General features: G+C 26.0%; 1 protein-coding gene across 2 annotated transcripts in view; it reads left to right on the top strand.

The window, feature by feature from the left end:
* The window catches only part of LOC111630963 (prothoracicostatic peptide-like), a 46,453-nt gene that overhangs the window by 25,780 nt on the left and 6,991 nt on the right, over nucleotides 1–13,682 (top strand). For both annotated transcript variants that reach the window (XM_023375131.1, XM_023375130.1), the window contains exon 2: nucleotides 12,170–12,661. In XM_023375131.1, the coding sequence (XP_023230899.1) occupies nucleotides 12,181–12,661 (481 nt within the window). In that variant the 5' untranslated portion in view covers nucleotides 12,170–12,180. The remainder of the gene's footprint in view (nucleotides 1–12,169; nucleotides 12,662–13,682) is intronic.

Here is a 13,682-nt window from a genome sequence, read left to right as displayed (position 1 = left end):
GGTAATAAATTTATACTATGCCAACGTCAGAAAATGTAGTATAAAAGTATAAAATTTAGTGGAATTAATTTTTTCTTTATTAAAATGATTTTTAATACATACAGTATGCTTAATGTCCATCCTCGATATAATTTCCTGTAAGGCGTTATTCATTAGTGGCTTATGTTCGTTACATCGAAGGTCGTGCAGCACATGTAACAGAAAATAAATTAAAGCAGCCTTAAAAATAATAAATAATCAATACATTTACTGTTATTACTGTAATACATTTAATGCTAATTTTGTTTACTTCTATGTCTGGAGTCCTATATAAGTTACATTGGGAATCGTCATATGCGGAATCGAGGGTCGTTATATAAGGGAAGGACTTAATAAAACATTTAGGAAAATTTTATTTTATTTTTCTGCTTATTTAAATCACACACAAGAAATTAAATAAGTTTTTTTTTATATACTCATATTTATTATATGAAATATTTTGAGAGGAAAAATGTTTCTTAATCTGAAATTTTAAAATTTTTCTACTTTGATATTTTATGTAAATAATTTTATTTATTTTTTTCACACAAAAAAATTTCAAGAATTGTATATAAGTTTATGTTACAAAGTTTAAAGGTTTTATATTATTAAATTAAGAATTCTGCCTCAGTAATTCTTCAATAAACAGCAGAAAACTTTCAAGTAAATCAATAAAAGTAGTGTATATACATATAAATATATTTATTTATTTATTTATTTTTATAAGCTTAAAAGATATTCAGATTTATATTTTCACATCTGAAAATAAGCGATACAATTTATTTATATTATATTTTTTTTCTTGACAAATTTATAATACTTTTTTTCAGAATTTAAAATACTGTAGAATGTTTTTATATCAAAGACAATAAGGGTTTGTAACGTATTTCAAGCAGATCTTGTTTCGTTTATATACATGAGGGTCTTTAAAAAAATAAAAAAATAAAAAAAATAAAAGATAATATTCCTCTCATAGTGACTGCTTTTTTCTTATGATGTTTGACTTTACTTGTTTGACTAAGATTCTGTCAACCGACCTCTTTCATGTTCTTTACAAAAATTCGAAATAACGATCATACGTTTTAATAGAAAGTTAGTTAGATATTTCACAAAAGAAATTGTTTCCCTTAGGTAAATTCAACATGCCTCTACCTCTATTTTTTTATAAATAAAAATAAATGTATAGAATTTATTAAAATTTTTATTTATATACAATCAAACCTCGATATAGCGCCGTTTCGACTTTAAAATTCGTACGTTTATGGATGTGTGGCGCTGAACTGAAACTCAGACAGAAAAATTATACGTAATAACGAAGTTTAAACACGAGTTCGAAATAGTATTTAGGAAAGCGCTTTATGGAGATTAACCTCTATAAAGCGCTTTCCTTAAATAACTCTGTTCTCGGATATAAATCGGATATAACGCCACTCTAGTTTTTGATAATTTATTAATATTTTTAACTGTAAATATCAAAGTATAATATTAATTAATTTTGTATAAACATTTTAACGATAAATAAGTTAATTAGATAATTATTAAAACATACGGTTTCTTTTCATTTAATCATAATATATATAATACTAATTAAGTAATTTAGTCTATTAAATAGTAATAATAATAATACGATTAGTTAATTACATTAATACAATATCCGTGTCTTAATTTATTAAAAAAATTGATGAAATATAATAATTGTCTATAAAATTATTTCTAATATAATAAATAATGATGATTATTCCTTAATAAGAATATCTTTAAAATAAACTTCTACATTATCACGTCGCAATAAATTAAATTCATTAACACTTCATAAAACTTGATATACTTTTACTCATTTAAATCATAATTGTGGATAGTTAAAAATAAATGCTCATTAAGTATTATTATTATTAAATTAATAGAGAGGCTATTAATTAAGATAATTTTTACAGGATAATTATTAAAAATAATGTATTATTATAATTTATTTTAATAATTATAACATGTTAAACTACTTAAATTCAGAGCCTAAACTTTCAAATATATTTAAGTGGCACTTCTCCACCCATACGCTAAATAATAACAAATATTAAAGTGTGAGGCCTCCTAAATCGAGGCCCTAACTGTAACTTGTTTAACTTAAATTTAAATTCTTCCCTGTTAAAATCTAAAAAATATAGAATAAAATATAATAAAATCAAGTTAATAAAAACACTTTATAAATAATATAATAACAATAAAATATATATGAATAACAATAAATACAGTATAACCTGTGTAAACCAGACTCGTATTGCACCGAATATTTATTTCGTTTTGAACAGGTTTTTTTTTTAAACACAAAATCGCTGTGTTCCTAAGAAATTTTACCGTTTAGGCTGGTTTCGTTTTGGACAGGTTCTACTGCATATAAAAAATATAGAATAAATATAATAAAAATCAATTTATAAAGTTATTTTTATTGGAAAACTTTTTAAAATATACACTTTTTTTTCTAAATAAGTTCTGATTTTTGGACGGTGTATTTTTCTTTTTATATATAAGACGTAGTAATAATGTTTGTACCNTCTACAACATAAAAATGTCCCCTAAAGTCTGGAACTGAGTTATAGGTAAGTATTGTACTGAGTAAACATTACACCCATATTTCCTGACTTATGGGACAACCTGTATAGGACATTACATAGAAAATATCCAAAGTATAGGCAAAACTTATATATATTATTAGAATAGGTAATGTATTTTTATATAAATTTTACGTAAAAAATCATTATCACTTTTCGAATTTTTTGTACGAAAAGTAATAAACAATCGAATAATAAATAATAGCCTATAATAAGTGTTAAATAAACATATAAAACATATTACATAAACGTTATTTATTATTGATAAATTCGATTAAATTTGAGAAATTTTCTTGCTTTTAAAAACTAAAAGTCAATTTTATTAAGTATTATCCTCGTTTTCTACGAAAAGCTAATAACGTAATTCGTTTAGAAATTTAATATTTATAAATTCAATTTGACAATATTATAAACTCTTCTTTAATAAGAATTCGAATTATTTTTATAAATTCCAAATCCTTTTACTTTTTAATATACTTAAATATATATTTAGAAGCGTGTGGAAAGATGTAGAATGGGCGTATATTTGAATATGTATTGCTAGATTAAATTTTGCGTATGTAGTACTTATCTCGAGGGATATTTGATAAAATAACCAAACAATGTTATTGATAGATATACACAGAGTTAGGAAACCATATGCCAACATATATAAATAATATAAGAAGAGAATGAAAATTCTCTCTAATATTTTCCTTTATTTATCCATTGTATATTTACATAAAGAACATAATCTTCCTTAATATACAGCATTGTTTAACCATTAGTTTCTAGAATTAAAGTCATTTTTATTTTCATGGCTGTTATATATAATAGAGGGAAAGTATAGCGATCGGTCAAAAAAGATCCAATATCTTTAATTATTGGACTCACAGGATCTTGAAACGTCCAGAAATACAAAAAGTGGGTGTAGTGTTTTCTGTATGTATGATACAGAAAACACTACACCCACTTTTTGTATTTATTGTATAATGTTAGTGTGTGAGGGGCATGATTTTGCTCACCCAATTTGAAGCCTAATAACTTCTGTGCATTTTCTCAAAAATTTCTGAAATTTTACAAAAAGATTTGTGTGTTGTGGGGAAATATTTTCAAAAATTTTCAGGTAAATCGGACCGTTGGTTCCGGAGATATGGCTCACCCCTTAATATCTTCCGAACCAACATGAAGACTTAAAGATAATGGTAGCAATTATTAAGGATGAAAACAAATAAAGAATACCGAGAAAGTCCAGTAACAACGTTGTCAGATTTTATTTTTGTAACTATTACTTTGTACGAGAACATTTATTTTATTATATTAAAATTAATTACTAAAAAAACTTAATGCATAAGTTTTAATTAAATATATAAAATTAAAAATCTAAAATATAAATTACTCGGAACTCTGCTTTAGTAAATAGCAAACTAAGTGTTATCAATTATTTTTCCTTTAAGAAGCGAAGTGTTTTAAGTGTTCGAAGGAAATATAATTAAAAATCTTATATATAATATAAACTTCTGTAGCTCTTCAAGTTTCTTTTAAATAAGGTTAATGGTGCGAAAGTATTTTGTCAGCTTAAACAATTGACTCCGTAGTACATTTATTCATCAGTTAATGCCCTTAATTACATTTATCCTAACATTAAAGAGTTGGAAAGAAGAAGCACGGTTTAGTTGTTGGGACATGGACCGTCAAACATTGTGTCCATTGTAGAAAAATCGACCTAATTTTCTTTCCTGCTGTCTGTCTTGCTGGTGGATCAACAATGGAGTTGAACAGCTACTACTCGTAGTAGATGGTTGTCGTTGATGGATTAGTTAGTGTGATAGATGGTGTTCCTGATAAGCTGTTGCAATGACTCTCTTCAGTGACAGTCTTCTAGACTGATTGAATATAAAATATGGTTTTCAACAATTTACACATGGGACTACATAAGGAGAAAATGGTTTCACAACTTTGAATAAAGTCGTTAATTATAAATGAAATTTTTTTTTCTTTTTGTCCCCGATATTGAACAAATTTGCATAACTTTTATGAAACTTATTTATCTACTCTATAAATAAATTCGTTTAGGTTCGATACTTGTTTGTTCTTAACTTATTTAAATAAGTTTATTTATTTAAAACTATAATTAATCTTAGTTTGTAAATTAGTTTTCGTCTACATATTTTATATTTAATTATTTCTAAAATGTTTATTAATTAATTACTATTTATTTTGATTTTATTATTACTTAATTGATAAAAATTTTCTTTAATTATTAATGAAGCGAATAAATTTATAAAATAATTATTATTATGGAATTTACTTATTTGTTAAATAAAACCTATGGAAGAAAGTTAAAGTTTTATTCTTTTATCACATTTATATATCAATTCTTAGAGCTTAATAGATCAATACTATCATAATAAGTACAGTACATCTTCGTGTGTCTTTTATTTAATTATGAACAATTGTAAAATTACATAAATTTACAAATATAAGACGAATATGCTAAAGTAAACAATTCATTACCATAGACATATTTGGGGAGAATTTAGTAGTTTATAATATACTGTAATCATTTTTTAAAATATAAACAGATGTAAGTGTGAAAAATTGAAATTCTTTCTCAAAATTCTTATTAAATTACTATTACATAATTTGATAATAAATTTAAATTTAATTACCTTTTTATTAGTGATAATTTACAAAAATCTGTGTAATTTATAAGGATAATTTAGCCATGTTAACTTTATTATAAAGTATAAATTCTTGTTCATGAATCACGCACCTATCGAAAGAAATAGGCACGAAACAGATAGAAAAATATGAATAATTTATTAATTAGTCTATGAACAACTACATTTAAAATAAATTCTTAGGATGAAATTAAATCTCATTTAAATTATATTGTAGTAATTTAGATGGACTTGAATGAAATACAATAGCTTATAGAATCCGAATCCTATAAGCTATTCTAGTTAGTGCATGATATACAGTATATATATTCTGGAAATGATACACTATATAGAGACCTACATAATCTTTGATATTAAACCTGCATCAAGATTATACATTGATAATTATTGATTTAATCATATAAGCTGTTCGGGAGACAAATATGTTCTTTGTTTTTGTTTTTTTAATAATTAATATTAGAAGGAAAAAGTTATAATCAAGGTTATGGTCGTAAATTTAGCAGACGGTATAGGGATTTTGTACGTATTTTTTCGACGATTAAAATTGGCATTAGAAAGAATAAAATATGCAATTACTGTAAGAATGAAGATGGTTTAATTATTTGAAATTTGGTTCTTACTTCGAGAATATTTCCACAATACAAACTATATACGTTTTTAAGTCCTGTAACTAAAGGGTATATGAGATTTATATAAGTAAATAACACAGAATATATGATGATATATGCCTTATACTCTGTATTTTTTATTGTAGTGGAGGGTGTAGGGAGTATATGCCCCTAATTATATGCCTCTACTTATTCCTCTCATATATTTGCACCTATGTAGATGCCCCATTCTTAGCTATAAATACGTAGGCCTAAAAGTACAATTTGCATTGTTTATTGTGTAATAATATTATTCCTTTGAGTATATTTATTTTATGTAATAAGGAAATCAAGAAACTGCCATAAGATCTTTGTTTCAGATTTCAGATAAGATCGAGATCTTTGTTTCAGATTTCTTATGATCAAAAAAACTTCAAGCGAATTCAATAAGAATTATATTTTGAACTAGCGGAAGAGCCCAGATTTTATAATTGTAAAAATATTTTTGTGTTGACAATGTATAAATATTAAATTTATAAACTTTTAAAGGATGATTGCAATGCAAACCCCTTTGAATCGATATAGAAGTTATGATTTTTTATTTTTCTTTGACAAGGTGTGCTCGTTCGACGTAGTGGATGATAGTGTATGACGTTATCGCGCTACCCGGAAGTACTACCGGAAGTCGATTTAAAATACAAACTAGACAGAGACCTCCTATTTAAACTAGAATTGACTCACGATAAATCGATTTAAATTACAGCAAATAGTTCCTGCTTTTGAAAATAGTAGTATTGCAAATTATTTACATATTTTAAATATGTATATATATTATATATTTATAATATTGTTTGAAATTCGTTACCTGAAGAGAAGTCGCGACTGGTAACTAATAAAAACACCTATCTGCTCAACAAACCAATCCTTTGCTTTTTAATATCTCGAATATCAGTTCAGATATTAAAATATAATTGTAGGTTTAGGTTAAAATTTAAAAATTGACTGACGCTCTCCCCCGCGCCAGTCGCATTCCCCGTTGCTAAGCGCCACATCGCGCCCTACTCAATATTTACTAATTAGAATCAATAAACTAATGCTTATTTATTAAAACAACTAAATATTAACAGTTTTTTTAATTTTATTTTAATTTTTCCCAGTTTTTGTATATCGAACTATTGTTGCATACGCAACAACACACTCGATACTTGTAATCTAATTTGGTCTAAATGTAATAATAATTTTCGATTTTATATGAAAAATTTGAAAAAAAAGTAAGAACAGTTACTTACATTTCAATCCTTGAATAATTCATAAGAGAAATGCTTAATTAAAAATAATAAATAGCAATTGATCACTTGTATAAAAATAGGACAAAAAACGTGCACGATGTGACGTCAAAAGCTTAACGCTTGCCGTAGTTTTCCGAATTGAAAACTGGCAAAATGAACACACTTTGTCTGTATATACCTTAGAAAGTATGCTACCTCCCAAGGTGTTGAGCCGCACATTCAATCACCTCCGTGTTATGCAGCGATGCACTCCTACTCCTTTATATTAAACAGGAAAGCATTTACCTGTCACATTTGACGATCTGTTCCGATTTATTTAGGAATGCATTAAAAAGTAATAAAGGTAATTCTATCTACAATGATTGCCCTGCGAAATAAGCAGGGGAGGACTTTTTCTATCACCCTTTATATACAACTCCCATATATTCGAATGATTAGCAAAAAACTTAGCCATTTTCAAGCTTCGTCCCCATTAAGATTTTTCATCAGTCAAAAACTATAACATAAAATTTCAGCCAAAATTCTTAACAATTGATCCTATAACTTGAATTTTCCATATATAAAAGTTTACTAGAGTTACAACAATGTAAAATTTCTAATCTCTAAAGCCAAATAAAATATTCCAGCTTATATTTTAATAATTATTTTTATTAAAATTGTTAAAAAAAGTATTTAAATTTGTAACTTCTATATATATTTATCATATTTTCTTCTTCTAATTTTTCTCTTCTCAAATTGCGATAATGTCAAAAAGATGTTAGTTAATGTTAATATATTACTAGATGTTTCGTGTCAAGAAACACAAATTATCGATTACGTAGTAAAGTTTAACTGCACTTCTTTTCTGTTTACGTGTTTAATACTAATTTTGAAATAATAAAAAATGATACTTAATAGCTGTAACATATTTTTATGTAGATAAATTTACAGCAATTTTAATGTAAATACGAATATTTATTTTTTCTTGTTTCTATTAATCTTTGATGCACTCTCGTCTCGTATCTACTCTCTACTTCAAACAAATGTTGAAACTGGAAACCACCCATCAAATTTAATTGCAGTTTAGAGATTTCTACATCATTACACTGAAATTGGTTTTTTCCCACTCTCTCTTTTAGTTCTTGTTTAACAGAAATACAATGATCACATTATCACTTAAATTTCTATTGATCTTCATTTTCTTTAAATTGTTTTTACATTATTACGTTAAATAAATAACACTGCAGCATACTTTTAAAAAATTAAATTGATTGAATTTTTTAATTATTTTGTTATTGTAAATTATACATAATTTTAAAGATGATGATGATGAAGATAAATATTTTATCTTACCTATTTATATGATTTAAGATTTTGGTGGTATCATATTTAATGGATGAGGTATACAATAAGCCTCACTCACATCATGTTTTGAAGCCGTTTATATAAAGTCGTGTTCAATATGTTCAGCTTCAATTTTAATCTTGAATTTTATCCAAACTTTAGCAAGATAACGTGGCTCGAAGTAGTGAATATTTCATATACAATAGATGAACCTCTCCAAAATATTTGGGTTTGATACAATCTTCCCTCGATATAACGCCATAAAAGATGTTTCAAGGATTCAGATTTGCACATCAGTCTTTGAAGTTTAAATAACTGTAAAGAAGTTTGGTAGATAGGTTTCGGATCACCTTAAATTAAGGTGCAATGCATCAAACATTAAGGGAATTTTCTGTTATGATACTTGTTCGATTAGCTTAATTTATTCTTATATTAAATTTAAATTAATTAATTAGAATTTAAAATTTAAATTAATGTTCTTTTTTGTATTAAGTATAGCATTATTCAAGTTCGGGTATTTTAAAATTACAGTCGAAAGTAAGAAATCAAGAAATCACTATCGTTTACTTTGATTCATTAAGAATGAAATTCTCTTTTATGAATATTTCAATTAAAATTACAAGTAAAGAAACAAATTTAATTAGTTCTTTTTCTATTTATAAAGAACAGAAAAATTATATTGTGATCTTTAACTTTCTATCAACTTCTTACATTCATTTTAGTATAAAAACTTTATATTAAATCTTTTTATTTAATGTAAAGAATAGCAAAGATAAGGATTTACATTATTTGTAATTCTGTAAAAGGAAAAATAAATTAAATATTTACTTAATGAAGTTATTATTTATAAAAGCTTTTATACTCATTAATTAAATTATTTTAATAACAAAAACGAATATTTTTTTTTAGAATATTAATAATTAATTTTAATTGACTCGAGTGATTTAACAAATGTAACATATTTTACACAAATAGGGCCTATATCATGTTTTTGTATTTATTTTTTAAAATTGTCACATTAAACGTTGAAAAATATAAACTTCTTAATACAGACCACTGATTGAAACCTAAAAATGGTAGTTGTTCTGAGGTGGACGTTGTTTAGAGGTTATTTTGTACGCATTTAAAACAAAGTTTCTAAAAAATGGCCGTCTTTTAGAGATGTACGTTATTTGAGGTTCTACTATATAAATTTTAAAAAATATTAATGATTATTCTATTAAAAAAATAATAATCACTTTTAGCCAATACTTAAATCAATTTTACATATTTATCAGATAGATTATACAGCATTTATTTAAGCAAATGTGTGCCGAATTTTTGCTTAACTTTTATTTAAATAAATCTAATATATAATCGAGACGGGTTGATGATAATAATAATAATAATAATAATAAGCGCAGAGCCCAAACGGTTAGGAGTTGAAAGTTGAAATTTGGTACACAGATAGGGTACGTCATGAAAACGCACACTAAGAAGGGATTTTTCGAAATTTCCCCCGGGGGGAGAGAGACAGGATTAAAACTTCTATATACATTATGGATACGAGCCCAAACGGTTAGGAGTTGAAAGTTGGCATTTGGTACACAGTTAGGGTACATTAGGAGAACGCACAATAAGAAGGGATTTTTCGAAATTCCTCCCCACGGGGTAGAGAGACAGGATTAAGGCTTAACACTTCCATCAACAATGGAAGTGTTAAGTAACAATGGAAGTGCTAAGTAACAATGGAAGTGCTAAGTAACAATAAATGTTTTAAGTAACAATGGAAGTGTCAACAATGGAAATGCTACGTAACAATGGAATTGTTAAGAGAAAGCGACGAGCAAGACACAGATGCAGATTTTTTCGTTTTTGCGGGAAATCGAACATATTTTTAGACCCATCTAAAAATTCTCTAAGGGGACCCAATTCTTGCATTCTGTGAAAACGGGTAAGGTTCTTTATCTTAGTTATCGTTACTTTTGCCCGAGCAACGCCGGGCCCACCTGCTAGTTAATATATAATCGATTTTTAAACATAATAATAGTATATATTCGTGCACTGCACATTTGTTATTTTATTTTAACAGTAAAAAGTAATAAACAGTTGATTTCATCAGAAAAATTTTATTATTTACTCAAAGTATTCTTTGTTTAGGTTATAAGGCAAAAACAAATAATACAAGCCCCATTAACAAAACAAATGAAACAAGATATCCACAATAAAAACCAGTGGCTCAGTGGCATTTGATCACGAGCTCACTCTCACCACGTGCACTTTTCCGGGGTTTTCTTCACATGTCTAACAACTGAATAGGAGAAGTTTCCCATAGAAAGTCCTCCCTTTGACAGATAGTCTTATCTCAACAATGCAATCCCCAATAAAAACACGTAGAAAAAGTAATGAAACTGTGTTTTCGCGTTTATTTCTATAATCTATAATAATATAACCGAAAGAATTAAAAATCAGAAGAATTTTTAATAAATTAATCCTTAAAAATTTCCATAAATTGTAATTTTAAATCGAATTTTCTGAATAATTGTTGGTTACGATGATTCTAACTCTGTTTTGATGCCAATATCTGATCAACTGGAATGAATTTTCCTTATTGTAAATTCAAATATATATATTGTTTATTATTTATCATGGAAAAATACATAATTTAGATTTATAAATTATCATGTTTATGAAAATATCGTGTTAAGAATGCATAGAAGCTGACAAAAACGATATATAATATCAGTATTACACGCTACAGTTTATGTATTGAACTACAAATTTAAATTTTAAAGCAAATTTTTACAATTTTTCAATTCGATTTAAAGACAACAAAATCTAATAAAAAATCATTTTATATTCTGAAATTTGAATTTTTACTTTTATTTTTATTTAATTCTGACTTTTCGATAACGTATTCGTCATCCTTACAACTTCTAAATAAAATTTATAATTTTTATTTTTTATACTTAAATATTTATTAAAGTTTAGAAAACAAATAATTGTTTATTTTATTTCAAGAATTTCGATTAAATTCATATATTTTATAATTTAATTTAAAAAAAAATGTTAAAAATTCAATTCAATATAAGAAATTCTTTCACTTTTAATATTATAAATATATAGATGGTNTTTTTTTATTTATTTATTTATTTATTTATATTTTCAATTTTTTCTATAATATAAATGAAATTTTATTCTAAAAATATAATTTGAATTTACTAATTAGTGAAATTTTAAATGAGAAAAACATTTTTATAATTAATAAATACAAATTATTTATTAAAATAAAATAAAATTTGGACATAAAATAATAAGTTTTTAATATAATTAAAGAAAACAATGTCAGAGGCATACAGTATTTATTATTATTAATTCTATATTTTAATCTCGAGAAAAGTTTTAAATTTAATTAACACACTAAAGTAACTTTTCTGACAGACTTTAAATATTAAAATTAAAATAAAATAACGTTTATTGACCGAAACTTTATTTTTGATTCATTAAATATTATCTTTTCTCTATCTGCTATCAAGTACAAGAGATAAAATAATATTTTCTAGACATGTAATTTTACTGTCCAAAGGTCTCCCTTCTCGAAGAGATTGTATATTTTGTATTTTTTATAATGTTAAATTATTAAAATACTTCTGAAAATTTAATCGAATAATATCAATTATGCTGTTTTTCTCTTTCTGTTGTAGGGTACATCAATATGCAGCATGTTACAGTATGCATGCTCTCTTCCATCACATTTCTCTATATTGCGGCTTTAGTTTGTGCAGAGAATAGCGATTCTCAATCTGCACTGGAAGCAGCTATTAATAGGGTAGAAAACGGTAATGTAGATAAAAGAGGATGGAACGAACTGTCCGGAATGTGGGGCAAAAGAGGATGGAACAACTTACAAGGAGTTTGGGGAAAGAGAGGATGGAATAATCTTCAAGGAGTGTGGGGAAAAAGAAATTGGAATAATCTTCAAAATGTTTGGGGAAAAAGAAATTGGAATAACCTCCAAGGAATGTGGGGTAAAAGAGGTTGGAATAATTTGCAAGGAGTCTGGGGTAAGAGAGATACAGAAACTCCTGCGGATAAGAAAAATGGATGGAATAAATTAACTGGAATGTGGGGAAAGAGATCCAGTTTCGGTTGGAGGATAGACCCAAATTTAGTGGATCTGTATTCTGTTGAAGAAGGTGAGTTTTTTAATTAATTTCACAATTTTTCGAACGTACATTATATCACTTATATATACAATTTAGAAATTTCCTGTGTTTAAACTACACATAGTAGCGGATTAACTACCATCCGGGCACAAGGCTCAGCTTTAATAAGGCTCCCATTACTTCGTTCCTTATCACTTCATTCTATTCAACAGGGACCTACCGTTTGTTGGATCCCGAAAAGCAGGGTCCCCCTCTCTTTCGGGCCCAACTCATCCGCCATTGATTACACGTCTATCTAAAAATACACAGACAGAAAATTATTTTTGTAGTTTTGCTGGATCCGAACTTACTTCATTTTATTATTCTAAGACGTGGGTTCAAATCCTATATTTATCTTTCCTATTTTAGATAATCGTAAAGCTTACACATTAAAATTTGATCATTGAATATTATCCTTTAATCAATAATAAATATATTAACCTTTATTATTTAAGTTCTATTACAGATTAATTTTTTAAAATATTTTTATAATTTAAAGATTTAAACAATTGTTTTTTTTAAATATATTACAAACTTAGGGAGTTTCTATTGTAAGATATCCATTAAAATATTAAGAGACGACGTAGTTTAACAAAATGAGTTGATGAAACGGTTATTTAGGGAGCACTTAATATGATATTTTGTTATTTAAAGGATCATTATCAAAAGTTTGATGGAAGATGAAGAGTGTAGATTGTTTAAATGGTCCACTGACCTTCAAACTAATAAATAACACTTCCTTTTATGACTCATAAAATACATTCTACAATATTCAATTTAATTTATGTCCAGGAAAATTAAATTATATATTTTTAAACAAAAGTCTTTCGCTTAAAATCAGGATTTCTTACTACTTAATATAAACAATTTTAATGAATTTCTTAAATAATTATTTGAGTAAAATGTTTTTTAATTTTTAAAACTTTTCAAAATTAATAAATATTTTTATATCTTCTTAATATTTTAATATATATTTCTCTAAACAAAATATTTATTTTTATTTCAGGACAAC

This window comes from Centruroides sculpturatus, unplaced genomic scaffold (genome assembly GCF_000671375.1).
Source record: "Centruroides sculpturatus isolate CEXI.00-Female unplaced genomic scaffold, Cexi_2.0 scaffold753, whole genome shotgun sequence".
Taxonomy (NCBI): domain Eukaryota; kingdom Metazoa; phylum Arthropoda; class Arachnida; order Scorpiones; family Buthidae; genus Centruroides; species Centruroides sculpturatus.
This window is presented reverse-complemented; position numbering and strand designations above follow the sequence as displayed.